This window comes from Pinus tabuliformis, chromosome 4_1, assembly GCF_031772625.1.
Source record: "Pinus tabuliformis cultivar Carrire ecotype Pingquan chromosome 4_1, CPIR1, whole genome shotgun sequence".
In the NCBI taxonomy this organism is placed as follows: Eukaryota; Viridiplantae; Streptophyta; class Pinopsida; order Pinales; family Pinaceae; genus Pinus; species Pinus tabuliformis.
The window spans coordinates 603632117-603642341 of record NC_142303.1 but is presented as its reverse complement, the minus strand read 5'-3'; the positions used below and the strand labels follow the sequence as shown (position 1 = coordinate 603642341).

At 40.1% G+C, this 10225-nt stretch overlaps 1 protein-coding gene across 1 annotated transcript; it reads right to left on the bottom strand.

Moving 5' to 3' along the window:
* Nucleotides 1-491: 491 nt before the first annotated feature.
* On the bottom strand, nucleotides 492-5191 carry LOC149177449 (TMV resistance protein N-like). Its single transcript, XM_089420145.1, has 4 exons — nucleotides 4440-5191; nucleotides 3209-4328; nucleotides 2814-3086; nucleotides 492-2652 (listed from the first exon to the last, which is right to left on the bottom strand). The coding sequence occupies exons 1-4, from the start codon at nucleotides 4988-4990 to the stop codon at nucleotides 658-660; spliced, it is 3939 nt and encodes a 1312-aa protein (XP_089276271.1). The 5' UTR covers nucleotides 4991-5191; the 3' UTR covers nucleotides 492-657.
* Nucleotides 5192-10225: the final 5034 nt, after the last annotated feature.

Genomic DNA, 10225 nt, shown 5'->3' with positions numbered 1-10225 from the left:
TATAGGATATCATCAATATTAGATTTGAAAATTGTATATATTATTCATTCAATTAATTACTTACATATTTATATATATGAGTAAGCAACTCAAATATGTATTAAAGATTTTGAATATTTAAAATAGAAGATAAGTTCAAAAAAAAATCAACAAATATATAATAAATTAATATTAAAAATATATATATATACTAAAATTGAAATTTATATAAAAGAATAAATAATTCAAATATAAATGGAAGGATTTAAAATAGGAAATTAAAAAATATATGAAAAATTAATTATTATTTCTTATACCAATAATATTTAAATAACTAAAATATATGATCCAAAAATTTATATTAATCCAATAATATATAAATTGAATAATAATAATAAAATTAAATTTATTAAGGAAAATTATTTAAAAAACAAATATTTATGCATTGTATTTAAGAAAAAATAAATATTAAAAAAATCACTATAAATTCGAATGTTATATGCACCGTAAACACGAATGTTATTATGGCTCAACATAATTTGCACCAGTATATTTTACTACATATGATGTAAAATGCAGAGCATTCTGTACATTTTGTAATTCATTTTGCCTGTGGTTACAGCTCTATGAAGATTAATGACACAGCGCTCTTTGCAGCTTATACAACTCGTTGCAGCTTTATTCATTACTGATTTCGCTGTATTCTTCCGAACTTTCTTCATTACTGTTTTCGCTGTATTCTTCCGGACTTTCTTCATTACTGTTTTCGCCGCCTTCTTCGATGAAGCCATTTCCCAGTCGATGGCGCAGGGACTCGACTACTCCAGCACCCCATTGCAGTTTTGAACAGTGAGACACATCAAGCTCCATCAACGAGCTCAAATGCTGAACATTGGGCAGCATCTGTAAATTGGAACATCCAGACAAGTTAAGCCATTTGAGTCTTGTTAAGTTCCCGACTGAGTCTGGGAGACCCTGCAGGCTGGTGCAGTTTTCCAAGTTGAGCCTCTTGAGGCCCGTCAGCTGCCCCACCGAGTCTGGGAGCCCCTGCAGGCTGGAGCACCCGTACAAGTAGAGTCCCTCGAGGCCCGTCAGCTGCCCCACCGAGTCTGGGAGCCCCTGCAGGCTGGTGCAGCTTTCCAAGTCGAGTACCTCGAGGCCCGTCAGCTGCCCCACCGAGTCTGGAAGCCCCTGCAGGCTGGTGCAGCTTTCCAGGTGAAGTAACTGGAGGCCCGTCAGCTGCCCCACTGAGTCTGGGAGCTCCTGCAGGCTGGTGCAGCGTTCCAAGTTGAGTGTCTGGAGGCCCGTCAGCTGCCCCACCGAGTCTGGGAGCCCCTGCAGGCTGGTGCAGCGTTCCAAGTTGAGTGTCTGGAGGCCCGTCAGCTGCCCCACCGAGTCTGGGAGCCCCTGCAGGCTGGAGCACCCGCGCAAGTCGAGTTCCTGGAGGCCCGTCCGCTGCCCCACCGAGTCTGGGAGCTCCTGCAGGGTGGAGCACTTGCGCAAGTTGAGTCGCAGGAGGCCCGTCAGCTGCCCCACCGAGTCTGGGAGCCCCTGCAGGCTGGAGCACCCGCGCAAGTCGAGTCCCTGGAGGCCCGTCAGCTGCCCCACCGACTCTGGGAGCCCCTGCAGGTTAGAGCACCAGCCCAAGTCGAGTCGCTGGAGGCCCGTCAGCTGCCCCACCGAGTCTGGGAGCCCCTGCAGGTTGGAGCACCCGCCCAAGTCGAATCGCCGGAGGCCCGTCAGCTGCCCCACCGAGTCTGGGAGCCCCTGGAGCCTAGAGCACCCGCCCAAGTAGAATCGTCGGAGGCCCGTCAGCTGCCCCACCGAGTCTGGGAGCCGCTGCAGGCTGGAGCAAAGGCTCAAGTGGAGTCGCGAGAGGCACGTCAGCTGCCCCACCGAGTCTGGGAGCCCCTGCAGGCTAGAGCACCCGCCCAAGTAGAGTCCCTGGAGGCCCGTCAGCTGCCCCATAGAGTATGGGAGCCCCTGCAGGCTGGAGCACCCGCTCAAGTCGAGTCCCTGGAGGCCCGTCAGCTGCCCCACCGAGTCTGGGAGCCCCTGCAGATTGGAGCACCTGCTCAAGTCGAGTCGCTGGAGGCCCGTCAGCTGCCCCACCGAGTCTGGGAGCCCCTGTAGGCTGGAGCACCCGCCCAAGTAGAGTCGCTGGAGGCCCGTCATCTGCCCCACCGACTCTGGGAGCCCCTGCAGGCTGGAGCACCCGCCAAAGTAGAGTTCCTGGAGGCCTGTCAGCTGCCCCACCGAGTCTGGGAGCCCCTGCAGGCTGGAGCACCCGCTCAAGTAGAGTCTCTGGAGGCCCGTCAGCTGCCCCACCGAATCTGGGAGCCCCTGCAGGCTGGAGCACCCCCGCAAGTCGAGTCCCTGGAGGCCCGTCAGCTGCCCCACCGACTCTGGGAGCCCCTGCAGGCTGGAGCACCCGCGCAAGTCGAGTCCCTGGAGGCCCGTCAAGATCCCAACTGAATCCGGCAGCCACATCATTTGTTTACAGTCTTGTAACCTGATATGTTTCAATGAATGCATATCACAGAATTCATTTGGTAAAGTGTTAAAATAACCATTTTTCAGGGCAATTCTTTCGAGCTGATTCAGTTTACCAATAGACTCTGGAACCTCTGAAAGGGGAGCATCAATATACAATTCCGTCAACTGTAGTGGTGCCTGCAATGTGTACATAAAAACATTAAAGTTGATTTGCCTCTGTAAATGTCACCTATTTGACATTGTGATAAACAAAGACAATTCTTAAATGCAAGCAATTTTTATAATTTGAAGAGAAATGTAAATCGATGTCTGTCCAAATAAATTAGAATTTGTACTACCTGAGATTCATGTTGCCAGAGTGTTTTCAATTCTTCCCCCTCTATGTATAACACTCTTAAATTCCTTGTTGGAATTGTGAAAGATATTGAGGAGATCGGACAGTTCTCCCATCGGAGATATATCAGTTGTCGTAACTCCCCTGCACTGAATACGCTTTCAACAAAAGAACCTTCACCCCTAAGCAGTTCCAACCTGCTTAGGTTGCAGTTGACCCTAATGTTTTCGAAAAATTGTTCGCGGCCATTTCCATAATCCATGCTAATTCCTCGCACCTGAATTGTTCACTCGGAGCTGTTAAAAACATGATTTTTTCTTAAAAAATTTCAAAACAAAAAGGCAATTTAGATATCGCAATGCTAATTTGAAAATCCGTGGAGAGCTTCAACATACGTACAGGCGATGAGGGGGAAAGAGTAGGGAGAAGATTGACATTTGGTCGCGAAAGCCGAAGCGGATGTTCCTTCTCTGCTACATCTCTGCCGAGATCGCGCAGGTGGTCGTGCATTCTTATACACTCTTCACTGTCGATCTCTACAAGGCATCTGTTCTCTAAGTTACGGAGACCCAGCCATCCGTCCCAGCCAGATCCGTTCCATCTTCTGATGGCGGTATCTCTGTTTTCTCCTATAAAAAAACAAGCGACGTCTAAAAAGATCTCCTGCTCCTCTTTATCCAGACCATCATAGCTAATTTTAAGCTTGCTATGAATATCCTTGGGAAGTATTCTTCTGATTTTGTCTAGCTGTCTTTTCCAAAACTCAGAATCTTTTCCACGAATAGCCGCTCCGATGACCTTAAGAGATAAGGGCAATCCATCACAGAAATTCAAAAAATCTTCAACCAGTTGTTCAAATCCCGTCACAGGACAACTCTGGTCAAAGGCATGGGAGCAGAATAGTTGTTTAGACTGTTGCCGGTTAAGGCTTGTTAGGTTGTAAATAGACGGGTCTAGAATATCCGAGCTTGTAAGTACATCCCTATTGCGAGAAGTAACCAAGATTAAACTACTGGCATGAATGGTATCTATCACTGGTGAAAACAATGCGTGAAGTTGATCAATATGATCAACATCATCTAAGACTATCAGATATCGGTGGGAGGATGAGAGATGCTTTCGGAGCTCCCCTATGCCTTCATCGGTGTTGCTTATTTGCACGTCCTTCAAATGAGCCAAGTCTTTGAGAAGTTTTGTCTGCAATGAACTTAAAGAGCTCCTCGCTGCGGTTTCTCTCACATCAGACAGGAAACAATATCGATCATAGCTTTTAGACAGGAAATAATTTGATCTGTATCTGTTGTAGAATTCTTTTGCAAGGGTCGTTTTGCCTACCCCGCCAAGACCCACAATTCCCACAACCCTAGTCTTCTGGCTTTGCTGCTGCAAGAGCACCATTCTTTCCACATCTTCTATTTTCTCATCGAGGCCTGTAGGGTATTTGGCCACATTAAGAGGTGTTTTCCTAACCTTTCGCCACACTTCTTCGACGACCTCATCAACTAGTTGCCCTTCGTCACTGAACAAATGCACGATAATTTGATTGAGGAACGTCTCTGAAAATATAGTATGATATACCTTATCATTCATTAAATAAACTAAGAAAAACAGGAGAGAGTGTGGCCCTTACCCGTTGTATGCATTCAAATCAAAACCGCTTTTATTTGAGACAACATAGAGAGCATTCCTCCATTTTTCCAGAGTGATAGAGTCAAATCGTGGCTTCCCTTCGAATGTTCTCTTCTTTTCGAGCCTCAGCAGGTCTTGAGCATACTGACTCCGGACCTCATCTCCATCTCCACTCCGCGTCCACCGAAGGTCTGAAGGATTGACATTATGGAAGACCGGAATAATTGTCGATCCAGATTCCACCATTAGTGCGAGCTCCTCAAGACACCATCTTGATTCGGCATAGTTTGGAGAAAATATTGCAACATGCACTGAGGCGGTTCGAATAGCCTCTTTGATTTGAGAAAGAATGTCCTCTCCCTTGCGTAGTTCTGGCTGGTCCAAAAATACATTTAATCCACGAAGAATAAGCCGACGGTAGATATGGCTGGCGAGGCCTTTCTTTGTGTCGGGACCGCGATGGTTCAAAAAAACGTCATAAACCTGGCCAGTGTTGGTGGATGAAGACGAAGAAGAGGCGACGCATGTGATATCCCCAGTAAGATCCGCCATTGGATACAGAAGGAGAAAGAAGCAAGGGAGATCCAAGACGTTTTACAGAGAAGAAAGAAGCAAGCGAGATCCAAGACGTTTTACAGAGATTGGGAATGAGCGGTGAACCTCAATATTTTCGTCTGAATGATTTCACCAGTGAAAGACCACCTACCAGCGAATCGATGAAAACAAATGAAGACACTAATTCAGAGGATTTGTTTTTCGCTGAACGAACCAAGTCGATATATATTTCTATTGAATGAAATTTAGGATACTTCTGTTTTATTATTAAATTGTGAGATCAGGAAAGTCGCTGCCAATTTCCTTCGTTCACTGCATTATTGAGGGTTGAGTCACCAACTATATATTCCTACATCGTTTAGAAGATATGGTGACCACAGATATGTGGGGCCCAATCTTTATGCAAAAGCAACTGCATCCACTAACCCGAGACATGATTTGATTCCTGAGGTTGATAAGTTAATCAATTAAGCAATACAGGTGGCATTCATTCACATAAGAAGCAAGTGGGAGTCGACGTCCATCACTGTCCATGGTTGGCACGCATGCCTGGAATTTGGCGTCTTACAGTGCCTATTTCATGTTTTAAAACGTATTTGAGGTAAAGTATGACACCTAACAGTTGTACAGTATGGCCCACTCACATGAGATTTAGTGAAAGATTGACAATGGGTCAGGACCACTTTATATTGACACCTTCCAAAATCACTACTGCAGTGAAAATTTTAGCATAAATGACATGAAAGATGGGAGGAAGCATCAAATTGGTCGACATATATTTCTATTGAATGAAATTTTGTATTATTAGGTCTGCTTAGAATTAGGGCTTCGTCCTTCCCAAAATCCAATCATTCCTTAGAAATTTGGTCCACTACAAAGATTTGTCTCACATAGACATCATGAAAGTTGCTGCTAATTTCCTTCCACTGCATTATTGAGGGTTGACTCACCGATACTTTCGTTTTATTATTAAATTGTGAAATCATGAAAGTCGCTGCTGATTTCCTACCTTCACTGCATTATTGAGGCAATTCCTATTTCCAACCCCATTGAAACATAAATGCAGCCTGACATGCAAGGGATATAGCAGTTCTCTTGTATTTATGTTTCAATGGGGTTGACTTTGGCATTTTAGCAACAAAGCAACTGCTATATCCCTTGCATGTCAGGCTGCTTAAATTGTGAAATCATGAAAGTTGCTGCTAATTTCCTTCATTCACTGCATTATTGAGGGTCGACTCACCGATACTTTTGTTTTATTATTAAATTGTGAAATCATGAAAATGGCTGCTAATTTCCTTCCTTCACTGCATTATTGAGGGTTGACTCACCGACCATATATACCTGCATCATTTAGAAGATATGGTGACCACAGATATGTGGGGCCCAATCTTTATGCAAAACCAACTGCATCCACTAACCCGAGACATGATTTGATTCCTGAGGTTGATAAGTTAATTTATTAAGCAATACAGGTGGCATCCATCCAGGTGGCATCCATCCACATAAGAAGCAAGTGGGAGTCGACGTCCATCGCTGTAAATCAAAGCAACAGCATGTGGGAGTCGACGTCAATCACTGTAAATTAAAGCAGCAGCAAGTGGGACTCTGAGTGTGACGTCCATGGTTGGCAGCAGGCCTGAAATTTGACAGGGGCTTATAAATGAATAACCCGTGAATCTCCGTTCAAAGACAAATGCAATTGGTCATAATTTATGGTACGTGTAGTAGGTACTAATTAATTAAATAACACCGGTCAATTTGGTGTATCTTTCATCTCGGTTCTGCTGGACCATATATATAATAAAATCTGTAAATTATAAAATGAGGGTTAATAAAATAAAATCTAAAAATAAATGGTATAAAATAGGGGCTAACAAAATAAAATCTAAAAATATATGGTTATTTAAATTTCAAAGATTATGGTCATTTAAATTTCAAAGATTAAGTTAATTTTGTTGTGTACATACTTTTATATTTCTCATAAAATAGGGCAATTAAAATAAACTCGACAAAAGTCTTTTTTTCTATGCCCTTTCCAAGATAGTTATCAAATGATTATATACATGAAATTGTTTATTTTACTGTGATGGGATGAGATTTAATATAGAAAGTTTGATGTTGATTTTTTATTTATTCATGATTTTTTAAGTAGGTTAATTTAGCAGTTTAAAGTAGTAAAAGCTTTTTATCTTTCTTGGTCATATTTATTTATTTTATTAATTATGTTTTAAATTAGGTAGGGATTTCTTGAAATTGTAATTTTCAGTGGTAAAAATTAAGAAGTATCGAGTGCCTTAAAATTCTTTAGAAAGTGTGGTGAGCAACTTTCAAAGTTGAAGTGCTGGTCATTTCATTTGGAAATTCATTTAACTTTTTAAAGATTAATGATTATTAAAAATGTATTTTATTAACAAGTGTATATTAAATAAATTTTTTATTAAAAAATGCCAAAATGAATTTTTTTAGAAAGAGATTAATGAACGCTGAGATATAAGAGTAGTTACAAAGAGAATTTCTATAAAGAAAAATTTATACTCACAAATTTAGATAAAACGTAAAATGAAGGGCATGAAAATTGTAAAGTCGTCATCAAATTTTCATTTGACGGGCAAAAGAAATTGAAATTCCAAGCCTAATGGGCAGTTTCATAATACAATGAATGAAGGATTTAACAAGTAACTTAGCGTCCATTGAATTCATTAATTAAGGCCATTCATTAAATTAGAAACTATTTTGCTTATCTTGAACAAAAGAAAGTTTCTTTAGAAACTATTTGATTAAGCATGTTACACTTTAAATTAGAAACTATTTTGCTTATCTAGAACGATAAAGTTTCTTTAAAATGTATTAGATATGTTCATGATGTAAGCATTTAAGATGATAACTTGTTTCAAGTTGGTTAGTTCTTTTCTCTGTAGCTCATTAGGTTAAGTATTTATTATGTATTTTATTTATTTATTACATTTATTATGTATTTTGTTAATTCTTGGCAGGTTTATGATTAATTTTTATTTTTTTCAATGTCATTAGTATTTTTTTTATTTTTTACTAATTTATAGGTACTTTTATAATTCAGTTATGCATTGATTTTTTCCAAGGGTTCCAATAACTAGTTATTTTCTTTTATAACTCTCTATTCGCTATTAATTGAGATTTCAATGTGTGAGAACAAATTCATAAATGTTGCCTCTTATGATAGTGAAAGTTTGTTTGTTTGTTTGTTTGTTTGTTTGTTTTTTTAAAGGGAAGCAACAATAAAATCAACTAATGTAATATGAATGTTTCTTTTAATGACCCTTGTAGGTACTCAAGACTTGGAACCTTTTGGTAAGTACAAGACTCACAACATTCACTTAGAAATACTCCACACATAACCTCTACACTTTGGAAAATGTGGTCATGCACATGCTCTCAAATGTGAACAAACTTAAAGACTTATACAACAATCTACCTTAGATGACACAACCACCCACCTCAACCACTAGGTTTCCCATCTCAACACCAAGTTCGATGAGATTGCTTGTGAGCTCTCTAATCAACCTTTTACCACATTGTCAAAGGCAAAGGAATCTAGTAGGATATGGGCATGCCACTAGAAGGGATGACTCTTCTAATTGAGTAGGACATTGTTATGATAATCATCGCATTATGTAATAAGAATTCCGTAAAATAGATATGAATAAGTTTGATGATTTTGATCCCATTAGTCAAGTTACCCAAATGGGACATTATTTCTCTCTACACTTTCATACTAATAATTTATGAAACTTAGAGGGGGTGTTATACTTGGATGAAGAGTGTTCACAATGGCATAAGAAATATCATGGAGGATACATTTCCTACATCCAATTTTTGAAGACAATCTACTCTTTTTTTGGACGAGACAATCATTATCTCAGAAGTCTGAATATATTGTGCCAAACAAGCACAAATATAGAATTTATAGCAACCTTTGAGCGATTGGAAATTTACACATGGGCTATGTCTTACTCTTTTTTAGAAGAATGTTTCATTAATGGTCTTGAGAAGGTAATTAGAGAGAAAATCACGATGCAATGCCCAACTACTTTGTTGCAGGCTTGTGAGAGAGTTCGAGAAGTTGAGATGGGGATAAATGCATAGACCAAAAAAACCTTTTTATTCCCCCCCCTGCCATCTTTGGCATGTACTACCACCCCCTCCCCTATCAACCCTTGAGAATCTAAAAAATTTCACCAAAAGAAGTCACAAAATGCCAATGTCTTCAACTATGCTATAATTTAGATAAGTGGTACTTCAAAGGGCCTAAATGTAAAGAACATAAATTATTCCATGTATATGTATCCTCCCAACACCAATTGAAATACATTTTAGTAGTGAAGCTCTTAAACTAGATTTTGGATAGATCACCCTTCCTCCTCAAGAAGAAACAACCTTAGAAGCCCCTTGTGAGGAACCTTGAATTTCTCTCCATTATTTATCATGCATTTTTTACCCAAAACTCTAAAGATTTCCTTCATCAAGAACAACACAGTGATTGTTTTAATTGATAGTTGTAGCACCCACAATTATATCCATAAGAGTGTGGTTGAAGAAACCCATTGTTACGCCCATGCAATGTATAACTTTGAAATTACGGTAGCTAATGGAGGTTTGATTAAACATGTTGGCTAATGTGAAAATGTGAAACTTCAAATGGGATATTTTCGATTCAAATCTTGTCTGTTTTCTATGGATATGGGTGGTTGTGATATAGTTCTTGGTGCAAAATGGTTTCACACTTTGAGTCCTGATACCATGGGGTTTCAAGGAATTATACACTCGATTTAATAAGCATTGGGCATAAACATACACTCAATGGGGCTTAAGTTCAACTCCCTATAATTATTAACTCTCACCATATGGAGAAGCTATCGAAGAGAGGCCACTCCAACATTATTGCATAGTTCACTGCCATACAATTTAGTGATCTGGAATTTAAACAGGAACGCAACAAATTACAGAGATAACCATAAACACAGATATGCAGCGGAAATAATACTTCATTTCATTAATGTAAAATACTGAAATATGCTTACAAACAGTAATGGAAATAAACTAGCTAGGGCGATGGTAGCTTATCTCTGAGAAGAGATGTGGTGGCTACATGCCTCTGAACTGTGTTACAATGAGGCTCGAAGGCCTATTTATTGTTGAGAAACAATGGAAAACCCTTAACATTCCAAAACCTAACCCTAGAAGATGAAACGC